Source organism: Tachyglossus aculeatus, chromosome 22, assembly GCF_015852505.1.
Source record: "Tachyglossus aculeatus isolate mTacAcu1 chromosome 22, mTacAcu1.pri, whole genome shotgun sequence".
In the NCBI taxonomy this organism is placed as follows: Eukaryota; Metazoa; Chordata; class Mammalia; order Monotremata; family Tachyglossidae; genus Tachyglossus; species Tachyglossus aculeatus.
In genome coordinates this window covers 47,534,217-47,548,148 of record NC_052087.1, presented here as the reverse complement: position 1 = coordinate 47,548,148, position 13,932 = coordinate 47,534,217, and the positions used below count along the sequence as shown (strand labels likewise).

The 13,932-nt window shown below is 47.1% G+C and overlaps 1 protein-coding gene across 4 annotated transcripts in view; it reads left to right on the top strand.

Annotated features, from left to right (window-relative positions):
* The window catches only part of TSG101 (tumor susceptibility 101), a 73,951-nt gene that overhangs the window by 18,645 nt on the left and 41,374 nt on the right, over positions 1–13,932 (top strand). For all 4 annotated transcript variants that reach the window (XM_038764809.1, XM_038764808.1, XM_038764807.1 and 1 more), the window contains exons 4-5: positions 1,421–1,584; positions 2,634–2,760. In XM_038764809.1, coding sequence (XP_038620737.1) covers positions 1,421–1,584; positions 2,634–2,760 — 291 coding nt within the window. The remainder of the gene's footprint in view (positions 1–1,420; positions 1,585–2,633; positions 2,761–13,932) is intronic.

Genomic DNA, 13,932 nt, shown 5'->3' with positions numbered 1-13,932 from the left:
AGAGCTGGAATTAGAACCCAGGTCTTCTGATTCTCCCCCCCCGCCCCCCATCTTACCTCCTTCCCTTCCCCACAGCACCTGTATATATGTATATATGTTTGTACATTTTTATTACTCTATTTATTTTACTTGTACATATCTATTCTATTTATTTTATTTTGTTAGTATGTTTGGTTTTGTTCTCTGTCTCCCCCTTTTAGACTGTGAGCCCGCTGTTGGGTAGGGACTGTCTCTATATGTTGCCAACTTGTAGTTCCCAAGCGCTTAGTCCAGTGCTCTGCACGCAGTAAGCGCTCAATAAATACGATTTATTGATTTAATCTGCCCGTATAATTATTTGGAGATAACATCCACTTATGAGCTTCAGGGTGTCTCTTTTTGGCTTACTTTAATCTTCTACTGAGTCACATGTAATTCTTCTAAAATCCTTCCTGCAAATGCAAGCGTGGCCCAGTGGAAAGAGCCCGGGCTTTGGAGTCAGAGGTCATGGGTTCAAATCCCGGCTCTGCCAGTTGTCAGCTGTGTGACTTTGGGCCAGTCACTTCACTTCTCTGGGCCTCAGTTCCCTCATCTGTAAAATGGGGATGAAGACTGTGAGCCCCCCGTGGGACAACCTGATCACCTTGTAACCTCCCCAGCGCTTAGAACAGTGCTTTGCACGTAGAAAGCGCTTAATAAATGCCATCATTATTATTATTATGCCGATAGTGTGTTTTGGCCATTCTTGCGATATTTCCTGGGTGTGTGGTGTGATAGAAAACGGACACTGTCAGTCTCAGTTGAAGCATCGTGCGCTACTTAATAATAATAATAATAATGATGGCATTTATTAAGCGCTTACTATGTGCAAAGCACTGTTCTAAGCGCTGGGGAGTTTACAAGGTGATCAGGTTGTCCCACGTGGGGCCTACAGTCTTAATCCCCATTTTCCAGATGAGGGAACTGAGGCCCAGAGAAGTGAAGCGACTTGCCCAAAGTCACCCAGCTGACAAGTGGCGGAGCTGGGATTTGAACCCATGACCTCTGACTCCAAAGCCCGCGCTCTTTCCACTGAGCCACGCTGCTTCTCTGCTTCTAGTGCTTTGCGCATAGTAAGAGCTTAGCAAATCAATCAATCGTATTTATTGAGCGCTTACTATGTGCAGAGCACTGTGCTAAGCACTTGGGAAGTACAAATTGGCAACACATAGAGACAGTCCCTACCCAACAGTGGGCTCACAGTCTAAAAGAATGCCATCCGTTATTATTACTTCGGAACCCACTTCGAACTTACCTTTTTCAGCGCTGGGAAAAATCGGGATGTTATGATCTGATTGAAAGTATTGTCAAAGTCACTTCGAGAGAGCAGTTTTTAAGATGTTGGGTCAAAAGAAAAGCGAAACAGGGGCATGTCTGATCTTTTTTCCTTTTTTCTCGAAAGGTAACACGTACAACATTCCCATCTGCCTGTGGCTTCTGGATAGTTACCCGTACAATCCCCCTATCTGTTTTGTTAAGCCCACCAGTTCAATGACTATTAAAACTGGAAAGCACGTGGATGCGAACGGCAAGATCTATCTCCCTTACCTACACGAGTGGAAGCATGTAAGTAGACTTTTTTTTTTAAAAAAAAAAGCAACACATTGTGAGTTTGTGAGGTTTTCATTCCTTTATTTGAGTTTTTTTTCAATTTTATATCAAGGAAAGCTCTTCGGCAGCTGATTCAATCCCGTGAACCACTTTTTAGGCTGGTTTCCCTTCCCTAGATTATAGAGCTAAAGTTTCCTTAGCGTCACTGCTTCTCCTGTCCTTTACCTATCAATCAATCAATTGTATTTATTGAGCGCTTACTGTGTGCAGAGCACTGTACTAAGCGCTTGGGAAGGCCAAGTTGGCAACATACAGAGACGGTCCCTGCCCAACAGTGGGCTCACAGTCTAGAAGGGGGAGACAGGCAAGCGTTTAGTACAGTGCTCTGCACACAGTAAGCGCTCAATAAATACGATTGATGATGACAGAGAACAAAACAAAACATATTTAACATATTAACATATTATCCTTTGCCAGTTTCGCCACTAGATTGTAAGCTCCTTGAGGGCAAGGATCATGGCTGTTCATTCAATCGTATTGAGCGCTTACTGTGTGCAGATCACTGTACTAAGCGCTTGGGAAGTACAAGCTGTTACCCCTTTGCAACCTCTCGGGCATTTTTGTGCTCTTCTGAGAATAAGCGCCCAACAAATATTATTGAATTTCCTTTCAAGTAGCCCTCACCCCTTTGTATATAGAGAAGCAGCGTGGCTCAGTGGAAAGAGCCCGGGCTTTGGAGTCAGAGGTCAGGGGTTCGAATCCCGGCTCCGTCCCATGCCTGCTGTGTGGCCTTGGGCAAGTCACCTAACTTCTCTGAGCCTCAGTTCCCTCATCTGTAAAATGGGGATTAAGACCGTGAGTCCCCCGTGGGACAACCTGATCACCTTGTAACCTCCCCAGCGCTTAGAACGGGGCCCAAGGTCACCCAGCAGACTAGTGGCAGAGGCAGCATTAGAACCCATGACCTTCTAACCCCCAGGCCCCGGCTCCATCCACTAGGCTTCCCCGCTTAATTTGCTCAATTTCTCCCGCTCAGTTTCTGCCTTCATTTCCCTTCCCTTCAGCCTCAGTCCGACTTGCTGGGATTGATCCAGGTGATGATCGTGGTGTTCGGGGATGAGCCTCCGGTCTTCTCTCGGCCGACGGTCTCGGCTTCGTACCCGCCCTACCAGGCGACGGGACCACCAAATAGTGAGTGATGGAAAGCGTCTCGCGGCGTCTAGCGCGTAGGCGGCGGGTCTGGGGGAGCAGTGCGTCGAAACCTCGTTTTCGTTGGAAAGGCCGTCCTGGTTTGGGGGAAACCGATCCGGCGGCGGGGTGTTCAGCGGACGCTCCCGTGTGCGTTTAGCATCAGGATTGTCGAGTGCTATTAAGGGCCTAAAAAAAGCACCGTATTAGGCTGGAGATTGATTCGGGCCAGTGTTTTGTCTGACGGGGACAACAGAGGATGCTGGGAGTCAGGGTTGGGGTCCCTTTTTTGTTTTGGATGGCATTTATTAAGCACTTACTATGTGCAAAGCACTGTTCTAAGCGCTGGGGAGGTTACAGGGTGATCAGGTTGTCCCACGCGGAGCTCACAGTCTTAATCCCCATTTTACAGATGAGGTCACTGGCACAGAAAATAATAATAATAATAATGATGGCGTTTATTAAGCACTTACTATGTGCAAAGCACTGCTCTAAGCGCTGGGGAGGTTACAAGGTGATGAGGTTGTCCCACGGGGGGCTCACAGTCTTCATCCACATTTTACAGATGAGGGAACTAGCACAGAAAATAATAATAATAATGATGGCATTTATTAAGCGCTTACTATGTGCAAAGCACTGCTCTAAGCGCTGGGGAGGTTACAAGGTGATCAGGTTGTCCCACGGGGGGCTCACAGTCTTAATCCACAGTTTGCAGATGAGGGAACTGGAACAGAAAATAATAATAATAATAATAATAATGATGGCGTTTATTAAGCACTTACTATGTGCAAAGCACTGCTCTAAGTGCTGGGAAGGTTACAAGGTGATCAGGTTGTCACATGGGGGGCTCACAGTCCTAATCCGCATTTTACAGATGAGGGAACTGGCACAGAAAATAATAATAATAATGGCATTTATTAAGCGCTTACTATGTGCAAAGCACTGTTCCAAGTGCTGGGGAGGTTACAAGGTGATCAGGTTGCCCCACGGGGGGCTCACAGTCCTAATCCGCATTTTACAGATGAGGGAACTGGCACAGAAAATAATAATAATAATGATGGCATTTATTAAGCACCTACTATGTGCAAAGCACTGTTCTAAGTGCTGGGGAGGTTACAGGGTGATCAGGTTGTCCCACGGGGGGCTCACAGTCTTCATCCCCATTCGACAGATGAGGGAACTGAGGCCCAGAGAAGTGAAGTGACTGGCCCAAAGTCACCCAGCTGACAGTTGGCAGAGCCGGGATTCGAACCCACAACCTCCGACTCCAAAGCCCGGGCGCTTTCCACTGAGCCCCGCCGCTTCTCATGTCTCTTCTAGATGTCCTTGACATCTAGCCTTCTGACGATGATGGATCCCCCTAGCCTCAGACACCCCTTGGAGTAGCCTAAGCGCTTAAATAATTATGGTACTTGTTAAGCTCTTACTACAGCGTGGCTCAGTGGAAAGTGGATGGGCTTGGGAGGCAGAGTTCATGGGTTCGAATCCCGGCTCCGCCGCTTCATTCATTCATTCAGTCGTATTTGAATTTGTCAGCTGTGTGACTTTGGGCAAGTCAGTTCACTTCCCTGTGTCTCAGTTAACTCATCTGTAAAATGGGGATTAAAACTGTGAGCCCCCCGTGGGACAACCTGATCACCTTGTATCCTCCCCAGCGCTCAGAACAGTGCTTTGCATGGAGTAAGCGCTTAACAAATACCATCATTATTATTATTATTATTATTATTGGGTTTTTTTATTGTTATTGCTTTCCATTGTTGCTGTTTGGGTGTGTACAGTCGAGCGAGGTGCGTAAAGAAGTGGCACGGTTGAGCAGAAAGAGTATGGGGCAGGGAATCAGAGGACCTGGGTTCTAATCCCAGCTCCGCCACTTCTCAGCTGTGTGACTTTGGGCAAGTCACTTAATGATAATATAATAATGATAATGGTGATATTTGTTAAGCGCTTACTATTTGCAAAGTACTGTTCTAAGCGCTGGGGAGGTTACAAGGTGATCAGGTTGTCCCATGGGGGGGCCTCACAGCTTTAATCACCATTTTACAGATGAGGTAACTGAGGCCCAGAGAAGTGAAGTGACTTGCCCAGAGCCACACAGCTGACAGTTGGATTTGAACCCATGACCTCTGATTCCAAAGCCCAGGCTCTTTCCACTGAGCCACGCTTCTCTGTGCCTCAGTGACCTCATCTGGAAAATGGGGATTAAGATTGTGAGCCCCACATGGGACAACCTGATCACCTTGTATCCTTCCCAGCGCTTAGAACAGCGCTTTGCACATAGTAAGCGCTGAACAAATGCCAACAATTGCCCTCATCGTCATCATCAGGTTGTCCCATGGGGGGGTGCTCACAGTTTTAATCCCCATTTTCCAGATGAGGTAACTGAGGCCCAGAGAAGTGAACTGACTTGCCCAAAGCCACACGGCTGACAGTTGGCGGAGCTGGGATTTAAACCCATGACCTCTGACTCCAAAGCCCAGGCTCTTTCCACTGAGCCACGCTTCTCCGTGCCTCAGTGACCTCATCTGGATAATGGGGATTAAGATTGTGAGCGCCACGTGGGACAACCTGATCACCTTGTTTCCTTCCCAGTGCTTTGCACATAGTAAGCGCTGAACAAATGCCATCATCATCATCATCCTTTGGGAGCCGTTTGTCTGCCGGTTTTTATCCCGCACTTCTCGAACCGGTCGATTCTTTCTGTCTGGAAATTTCCCCGGTGTGGCGAATTCCCCGTGCTGCAAGTGTTTCCGTATTTGTCTCTCTCACGGTGCAACTCTCATAGCCCTGGTGAGGTGGGATTTACATATTTATTCTATTTATTTTATTGGGTTTATATATTTAGTTTTGTTGTCCGTCTCCCCCTTCTAGACTGTGAGCCCGCTGTTGGGTAGGGACCGTCTCTCTACGTTGCCAACGTGGACTTCCCAAGCGCTTAGTCCAGTGCTCTGCACACAGTAAGCGCTCAATAAATAGGATGGATTGATTGATTGATGTGGTGAGCAGCAATTCCCCGGTTACCGTGTCCCCGCCTTCCACCCTGCTGCCTTTCGGCCCGCGTCTCTTCCAAACGGCCGAGCCTTGATGGCGGAATGAATTCTAGAGCGACGTCTTCTAGACTGTGAGCCCACTGTCGGGTAGGGACCGTCTCTATATGTTGCCACCTTCGACTTCCCAAGCGCTTAGTACAGTGCTCTGCGCACAGGAAGCGCTCAATAAATACGACAGATTGAGTTCGGTCAGCGCCGCTCTGTACGCGCATCTCCGTCCACGGTCTCTCCGCTCGCTCTCCAAGCCCTCCGCGGAGCAGTAAGAAGCAGTGTGGCTCAGTGGAAAGAGCCCGGGCTTGGGAGTCAGAGGTCGTGGGTTCAAATCCCGGCTCTGCGAATTGTCAGCTGTGTGACTTCGGGCAAGTCACTTCACTTCTCTGGGCCTCAGTTACCTCATCTGTAAAATGGAGATTAAGACTGTGAGCCTCCCATGGGACAGCCTGATCACCTTGTAACCTCCTCAGCACTTAGAACAGTGCTTTGAACATAGTAAGCACTTAATAAATGCCGTTATTATTATTATTATTATTATTATTACTATTAAGAAGCATGGATTAGCTGATAGAGCTTGGGCCCGGGAGTCAGTAGGACCTGGATTCTAATCCTGGCCCTGCCATATATCTACCAGAGAAGCAGCGTGGCTCAGTGGAAAGAGCCCAGGATTTGGATTCAGAGGTCATGGGTTCAAATTCTGGCTCCGCCAGTTGTCAGCTGTGTGACTTTGGGCGAGTCACTTCACTTCTCTGGGCCACAGTTCCCTCATCTGGAAAATGGGGATTAAGACTGTGAGCCTCCCGTGGGGCAACCTGATCATCTTGTAACCTCCCCAGCACTTAGAACAGTGCTTTGCACATAATAAGCGCTTTATAAATGCCATTATTATTATTATTAAGCAGCATGGCTTAGCTGATAGAGCCCCGGCCCAGGAGTCAGTAGGACCTGGATTCTAATCCCGGCCCTGCCGCATACCTGCTGTGTGACCTTGGGCAAGTCACTTCACTTCTCTGTGCCTCAGTTCCCTCATCTGGAAAATGGGGATTAAGACTGTGAGCCTCCCGTGGGGCAACCTGATCATCTTGTAACCTCCCCAGCACTTAGAAGAGTGCTTTGCACATAAGTGCTTAATAAATGCTATTATTATTATTATTATTATTATTATTATTATTATTATCATTATGCAGCGTGGTTTAGCTGATAGAGCCCAGGCCCAGGAGTCAGTAGGACCTGGATTCTAATCCCGGCCCTGCCACATATCTGCTGTGTGACCTTGGGCAAGTCACTTCACCTCTCTGTGCCTCAGTTCCCTCATCTGGAAAATGGGGATTAAGACTGTGAGCTTCCCATGGGACAACCTGATCATCTTGTAACCTCCCCAGCACTTAGAACAGTGCTTTGCATATAATAAGCGCTTAATAAATGCTGTTATTATTATTATTATTATTACGCAGCGTGGCTTAGCTGATAGAGCCCGGGCCCAGGAGTCAATAGAACCTGGATTCTAGTCCCGGCCCTGCCACATATCTGCCAGAGAAGCAGCGTGGCTCAGTGGAAAGAGCCCGGGCTTGGGAGTCAGAGGTCATGGGTTCAAATCCTGGCTCCGCCAATTGTCAGCTGTGTGACTTTGGGCAAGTCACTTCACCTCTCTGTGCTTCAGTTCCCTCATCTGTAAAATGGGGATTAAGACTGTGAGCCTCCCATGGGACAACCTGATCACCTTGTAACCTCCTCAGCACTTAGAACAGTGCTTTGCACATAGTAAGCGCTTAATAAATGCCATTATTATTATTATTATTATTATTAATAAGAAACGTGGCTTAGCTGATAGAGCCCGGGCCCAGGAGTCAGTAGGACCTGGATTCTAATCCCGGCCCTGCCACATATCTGCTGTGTGACCTTGGGCAAGTCACTTCACTTCTCTGGGTCTGTTACCTCATCTGGAAAATGGGGATTAAAAGCATGAGCCCCTGGTGGGATTGGGGCTGTGTCCAACTGCTTAACTTGTATCTACCCCAGTGCTTAGAACAGTGCTCGGCACATAGTAAGCGCTTAATACAGTGCTCTGCACACAGTAAGCGCTCAATAAATACAATTGAATGAATAAACCAGTACCATTACTATTTGTAGTATTAGTATTATCATCATTATCGTTATTATCGAGGCTCCGCCTCTCCCTTTCATTCATTCATTCATTCAGTCAGTCATATTTATTGGGTGCTTACTGTGTGCAGAGCACTGTACTAAGCGCTTGGGAAGTACAAGTTGGCAACATATAGAGACGGTCCCTACCCAACAGTGGGCTCACAGTCTAGAAGGGGGAGACAGACAACAAAATGAAATGTGGACATTTTGTACATATTTATTCTATTTATTTTATTTTGTCAATATGTTTTGTTTTGTACAAATTTATTGAGCGCTTACTGTGTGCAGAGCACTGTACTAAGCGCTTGGGAAGTACAAGTGGGCAACACACAGGGACGGCCCCTACCCAACAGCGGGCTCACAGTCTAGAAGGGGGAGGCAGACGACAAAACGGAACATATTAACAAAGTAAAACAGAATAAATATGTACCAGTCAAATAAATAGAGTAATAAATATGTGCAAACATATATGCAGGTGCGGTGGGGAGGGGAAGGAGGTAAGGCGGGTGGGGGGGGGCGGTAAAAGTCCTACTGAGAGCTCACCTCCTCCAGGAGGCCTTCCCAGACTGAGCCTCCCCCTTTTCCTCTCCTCTTCCTCCCCATCGCCGCCCTCCCCAGAGCACTTGTGCATATTTATACATATTTATTACTCTATTTTGTTAATGATGTGTGTATATAGCTATAATTCTATCAAAGCAAATCGATGAGACCGCTCTGACAGCCCGCCGGGGCTTCCTCAACAGCGACATTTCTTCCAAACCGAAGTGGGAAAAATCTATAAGTGATCTGTAGACGTGCCCCTTCCGCTCAGCACGGGAGGGTCTGAGAAAGATCTGGACAAGAGAAGCAGCGTGGCTCGGTGGAAAGAGCCCCGGCTTTGGAGTCAGAGGTCATGGGTTCGAATTCCGACTCCGCCACGTGTCTGCTGTGTGACCTTGGGCAACACTTCTCTGAGCCTCAGTCATCTCGCCTGCAAAATGGAGATTAAGACTGTGAGCCCCACGGGGGACATCTCGATCACCCTGTGTGTGTCCCCAGCGCTTAGAACAGTGCTTTGCACGTAGTAAGCGCTTAACAGATGCCATCATTGGCATTATTACTATTATCTGCAAGACCTGAGGCAGAACGCTTTCTCGTGGGCATGAGTCAGTTGGCCCCGTCTAAGCAGGGCTTCGTTTCTTTATAGAACAAAGTATACTATCAGAATAAATAGAATTATAGCTATATACACATCATCTTGGTACAGTGGTCTGCACACAGTAAGCGCTCAATAAATACAATTGAATGAATTGAATGAATGAATTAACAAAATAGAGTAATAAATATGTATAAATATACACAAGTGCTCTGGGGAGGGTGGCGATGGGGAGGAAGAGGAGAGGAGAAGGGGGAGGCTCAGTCTGGGAAGGCCTCCTGGAGGAGGTGAGCTCTCAGTAGGACTTTTACCGCCCCCCCCCCACCTGCCTTACCTCCTTCCCCTCCCCACTGCACCTGTTTATATGTTTGCACATATTACTCTATTTATTTGACTTGTACATATTTATTCTGTTTTAATCAATCAATCAATCAATCGTATTTATTGAGCGCTTACTATGTGCAGAGCACTGTACTAAGCGCTTTGTCACCTGTCTCCCCCTTCTAGACTGTGAGCCCACTGTTGGGTAGGGACCATCTCTGCGTGTTGCCAACTTGTCCTTCCCAAGCGCTTAGTCCAGTGCTCTACACACAGTAAGCGCTCAATAAATACGATTGATCGATTGTTGGGTAGGGACCGTCTCTGTGTGTTGCCAACTTGGACTTCCCAAGCGCTTCATACAGTGCTCTGCACACAGTAAGCGCTCAATAAATGCGATTGAATGAACGAATGAATCCTGACTCTGGGGGGTTCAGTATACGTAATCGTGGGTCTTTGGGTCTTTCCCGAGCAAGACAAGGTGATCCATTTGTTGACTCCGTGTCAGAGGCTTGAATGTAACACTTTCTTCTAGACTGTGAGCCCGCTGTTGGGTAGGGACCGTCTCTAGATGTTGCCAACCTGGACTTCCCAAGCGCTTAGTACAGTGCTGTGCACACAGTAAGCGCTCAGTAAATACGATTGGTTGGTGGAGACCACATCGGTTGGAAACCAATGTAGAATAATAACTCTCGTCTTTGCTCACCTCCTGTGGACCGGCCCACGGCTTGCCCGCTGCCATCCTTTTCCGGGCCATTAACGACGCCTTCGCGGGTACGGGCGACTCTCCCCCGAAGACCCTTTTGGCGTTTCGACAGATAGGATGATGGCGGTTGAGGGGTCGGGGGGATGAGGGATGGGAGCTGGGGGTCAGGGGAGAAACAATTGTCAAAAAACTGGCCTTGGGGGAAGGAGGGGAAAGAGCAGGGAAGGTTTGAGGTGGGAGAGGGAGTGGAAAATCACCCGGGAAAATGGAAACATCCCGTTTGCTCCTGTGACAAAAGTCAGCGACCCTCTTGAGGAACCTCTCTGGCGCAGTATAAATACATTCAACAATCGGTGGTGTTTATTGAGCACTTACTGGGTGCAGAGCACTGTACTAAGCGCTTGGGAGAGGACAATATAACAGAGGTGATAGATATGTTCCTCACCCGTGAGGAGTTTACAGTCTCCAGTAGCTCTGTTACCCTGAGTGCGTTCACAACTCTGGAGAATCTCCAGAGGAGAAACTTGTCGTGGGCAGGGATTGTGTCTTGTGATACTTGTACACATCTATTCTATTTATTTTATTTTGTTAGTATGTTTGGTTTTGTCCCCTTTTAGACTGTGAGCCCACTGTTGGGTAGGGACCGTCTCTATATGTTGCCAACTTATACTTCCCAAGCGCTTAGTACAGTGCTCTGCACACAGTAAGCGCTCAATAAATACGATTGATGATGATGATGATGATGATTGTGTCTGCCATCTCTGTATTAGACGGTCCCGAGCATTGAGTACAGGGTTCTGCACCTAGTCAGCGCTCAGTAAATACCACTGAATGAATTTGGGTAAAATAAGGTGTGCTTTCGTGGTTCGCATTGTTAGAATAATAATAATGGCATTTATTAAGCACTATGTGCGAAGCAATCAATCAGTCGTATTTATTGAGCACTTACTGGGTGCAGAGCACTGTACTAAGCGCCTGGGAGAGGACAATATAACAGAGTTGATATGTTCCTCACCCGTGAGGAGTTTACAGTCTCCAGTAGCTCTGTTAACCCTGAGTGCGTTCACAGCTCTGGAGAATCTCCAGACGAGAAACTTGTCGTGGGCAGGGATTGGGTCTTGTGATACTTGTACACATCTATTCTATTTATTTTATTTTGTTAGTGTGTTTGGTACTTCCCAAGCGCTTAGTACGGTGCTCTGCACACAGTTAGCGCTCAATAAATACGATTGATGATGATGATGATGATGATTGTGTCTGCCATCTCCGTATTAGACGGTCCCGAGCATTGAGTACAGAGTTCTGCACCTAGTCAGCGCTCAATAAATACCACTGAATGAATTTGGGTAAAATAAAGGTGTGCTTTCGTGGTTCACATTGTTAGAATAATAATAATCAATCAGTCAATCAATCGTATTTATTGAGCGCTTACTGTGTGCAGAGCACTGTACTAAGCGCTTGGGAAGTACAAGCTGGCAACATATAGAGGCAGTCCCTACCCAAGCGCTCAATAAATACCACTGAATGAATTTTGGTAAAACAAGGTGTGCTGTCGTGGTTCACATTGTTAGAATAATAATAATGGCATTTATTAAGCACTGTGTGCAAAGCAATCAATCAGTCATATTTATTGAGCGCTTACTGGGTGCAGAGCACTATACTAAGCGCCTGGGAGAGGGCAATATAACAGAGTTGATATGTTCCTCACCCGTGAGGAGTTTACAGTCTCCAGTAGCTCTGTTACCCTGAGTGCGTTCACAACTCTGGAGAATCTCCAGACGGGAAACTTGTCGTGAGCAGGGATTGTGTCTTGTGATACTTGTACACATCTATTCTATTTATTTTATTTTGTTAGTATGTTTGGATTTGTTTTCTGTCTCCCCCTTTTAGACTGTGAGCCCACTGTTGGGTAGGGACTGTCTCTATATGTTGCCAACTTGTACTTCCCAAGCGCTTAGTACAGTGCTCTGCACACAGTAAGCGCTCAATAAATACGATTGATGATGATGATGATGATGATTGTCTGCCATCTCTGTATTAGACTCTCCCGAGCATTGAGTACAGGGATCTGCACCTAGTCAGCGCTCAATAAATACCACTGAATGAATTTTGGTAAAATAAGGTGTGCTTTCGTGGTTCACATTGTTATAATAATAATAATGGCATTTATTAAGCACTGTGCAAAGCAATCGTATTTATTGAGCGCTTACTGTGTGCAGAGCACTGGACTAAGCGCTTGGGAAGTCCAAGTTGGCAACTTATAGAGACGGTCCCTACCCAACAGTGGGCTCACAGTCTAGAAGGGGGAGACAGAGAACAGGACAAAACATATTAACAAAATAAAATAAATCATCATCATCATCAATCGTATTTATTGAGCGCTTACTATGTGCAGAGCACTGTACTAAGCACTTGGGAAGTACAAATTGGCAACATATAGAGACAGTCCCTACCCAACAGTGGGCTCACAGTCTAAAAGGGGGGAGACAGAGATGAAAATGGCACCGTTCTAAGCGCTGGGGAGGAATTTTGGTAAAACAAGGTGTGCTTTCGTGGTTCACATTGTTATAGTAATAATAACGGCATTTATTAAGCACTATGTGCAAAGCAATCAATCAGTCGTATTTATTGAGCACTTACTGTGTGCAGAGCACTGGACTAAGCGCTTGGGAAGTCCAAGTCGGCAACTTATAGAGACGGTCCCTACCCAACAGCAGGCTCACAGTCTAGAAGGGGGAGACGGACCACAAAACAAAACATTTGAGGAAAATAAAATAAATAGCACCATTCTAAGCGCTGGGGAGGTTACAATCAATCAATCATATTTATTGAGCGCTTACTGTGTGCAGAGTACTGTACTAAGCGCTTGGGAAGTACAAGTTAGCAACATATAGAGACAGTCCCTACCCAACAGTGGGCTCACAGTCCACTGGTTACAAGGTGATCAGGTTGTCCCACTGGGGGCTCACAGCCTTAATCCCCATTTTACAGATGAGGTAACTGAGGCCCAGAGAAGGGAGGTGACTTGGCCAAAGTCACCCAGCTGACAATCGGCGGAGCCGGGATTTGAGCCCGTGACCTCTGACTCCAAAGCCCGGGCTCTTTCCACTGAGCCACACTGCTTCTCTTCTACCATCGTTAGGGTAAAATGGGTTCAAAGTTGCGGCATTTTGACTTGAGGTTCAGATCTCGGGATCTAATTGCGGGTTAAGGCCGCGCACCGACCGGCTGTGAACGTGTGATGGAAAGACGGTTGTGGGTCCCTGCCTGTCCTTAGCATCTGGAGCTGGCGTGGCCGACAGTGAGACGTTGTCCTTGTGTGTCACCGATATGATGATGATGGTATTTGCTAAGCGCTTACTATGTGCAAAGCCCTGTTCTAAGCGCGGGGGAGGATACAAGGGAATCAGGTTGTCCCACGGGGGGTCTCACAGTCTTCATCCCCATTTGACAGATGAGGGAACTGAGGCCCAGAGAAGTGAATCAATCAATCAATCGTATTTATTGAGCGCTTACTGTGTGCAGAGCACTGTACTGAGCGCTTGGGAAGTACAAACTGGCAACATATAGAGACGGTCCCTACCCAACAGCGGGCTCAGCGCCTGGCGCAAAGTGAGGGCTTAATACCATTAAAAAAAAAAAACCAACCCGCTTGGTAGAGTATCTGCTTTTAGCTGGGAACTGCAGATGATGACATTCAAGCGCTTAGTACAGTGCTGTGCACCCAGTAAGCGCTCAATAAATACGATTGAATGAATGACATCACATGGTGACAGCTCTGTATTCTCCCTAGACCGTGAGCTCGCTGTGGGCAGAGAGTGCGTCTGCTG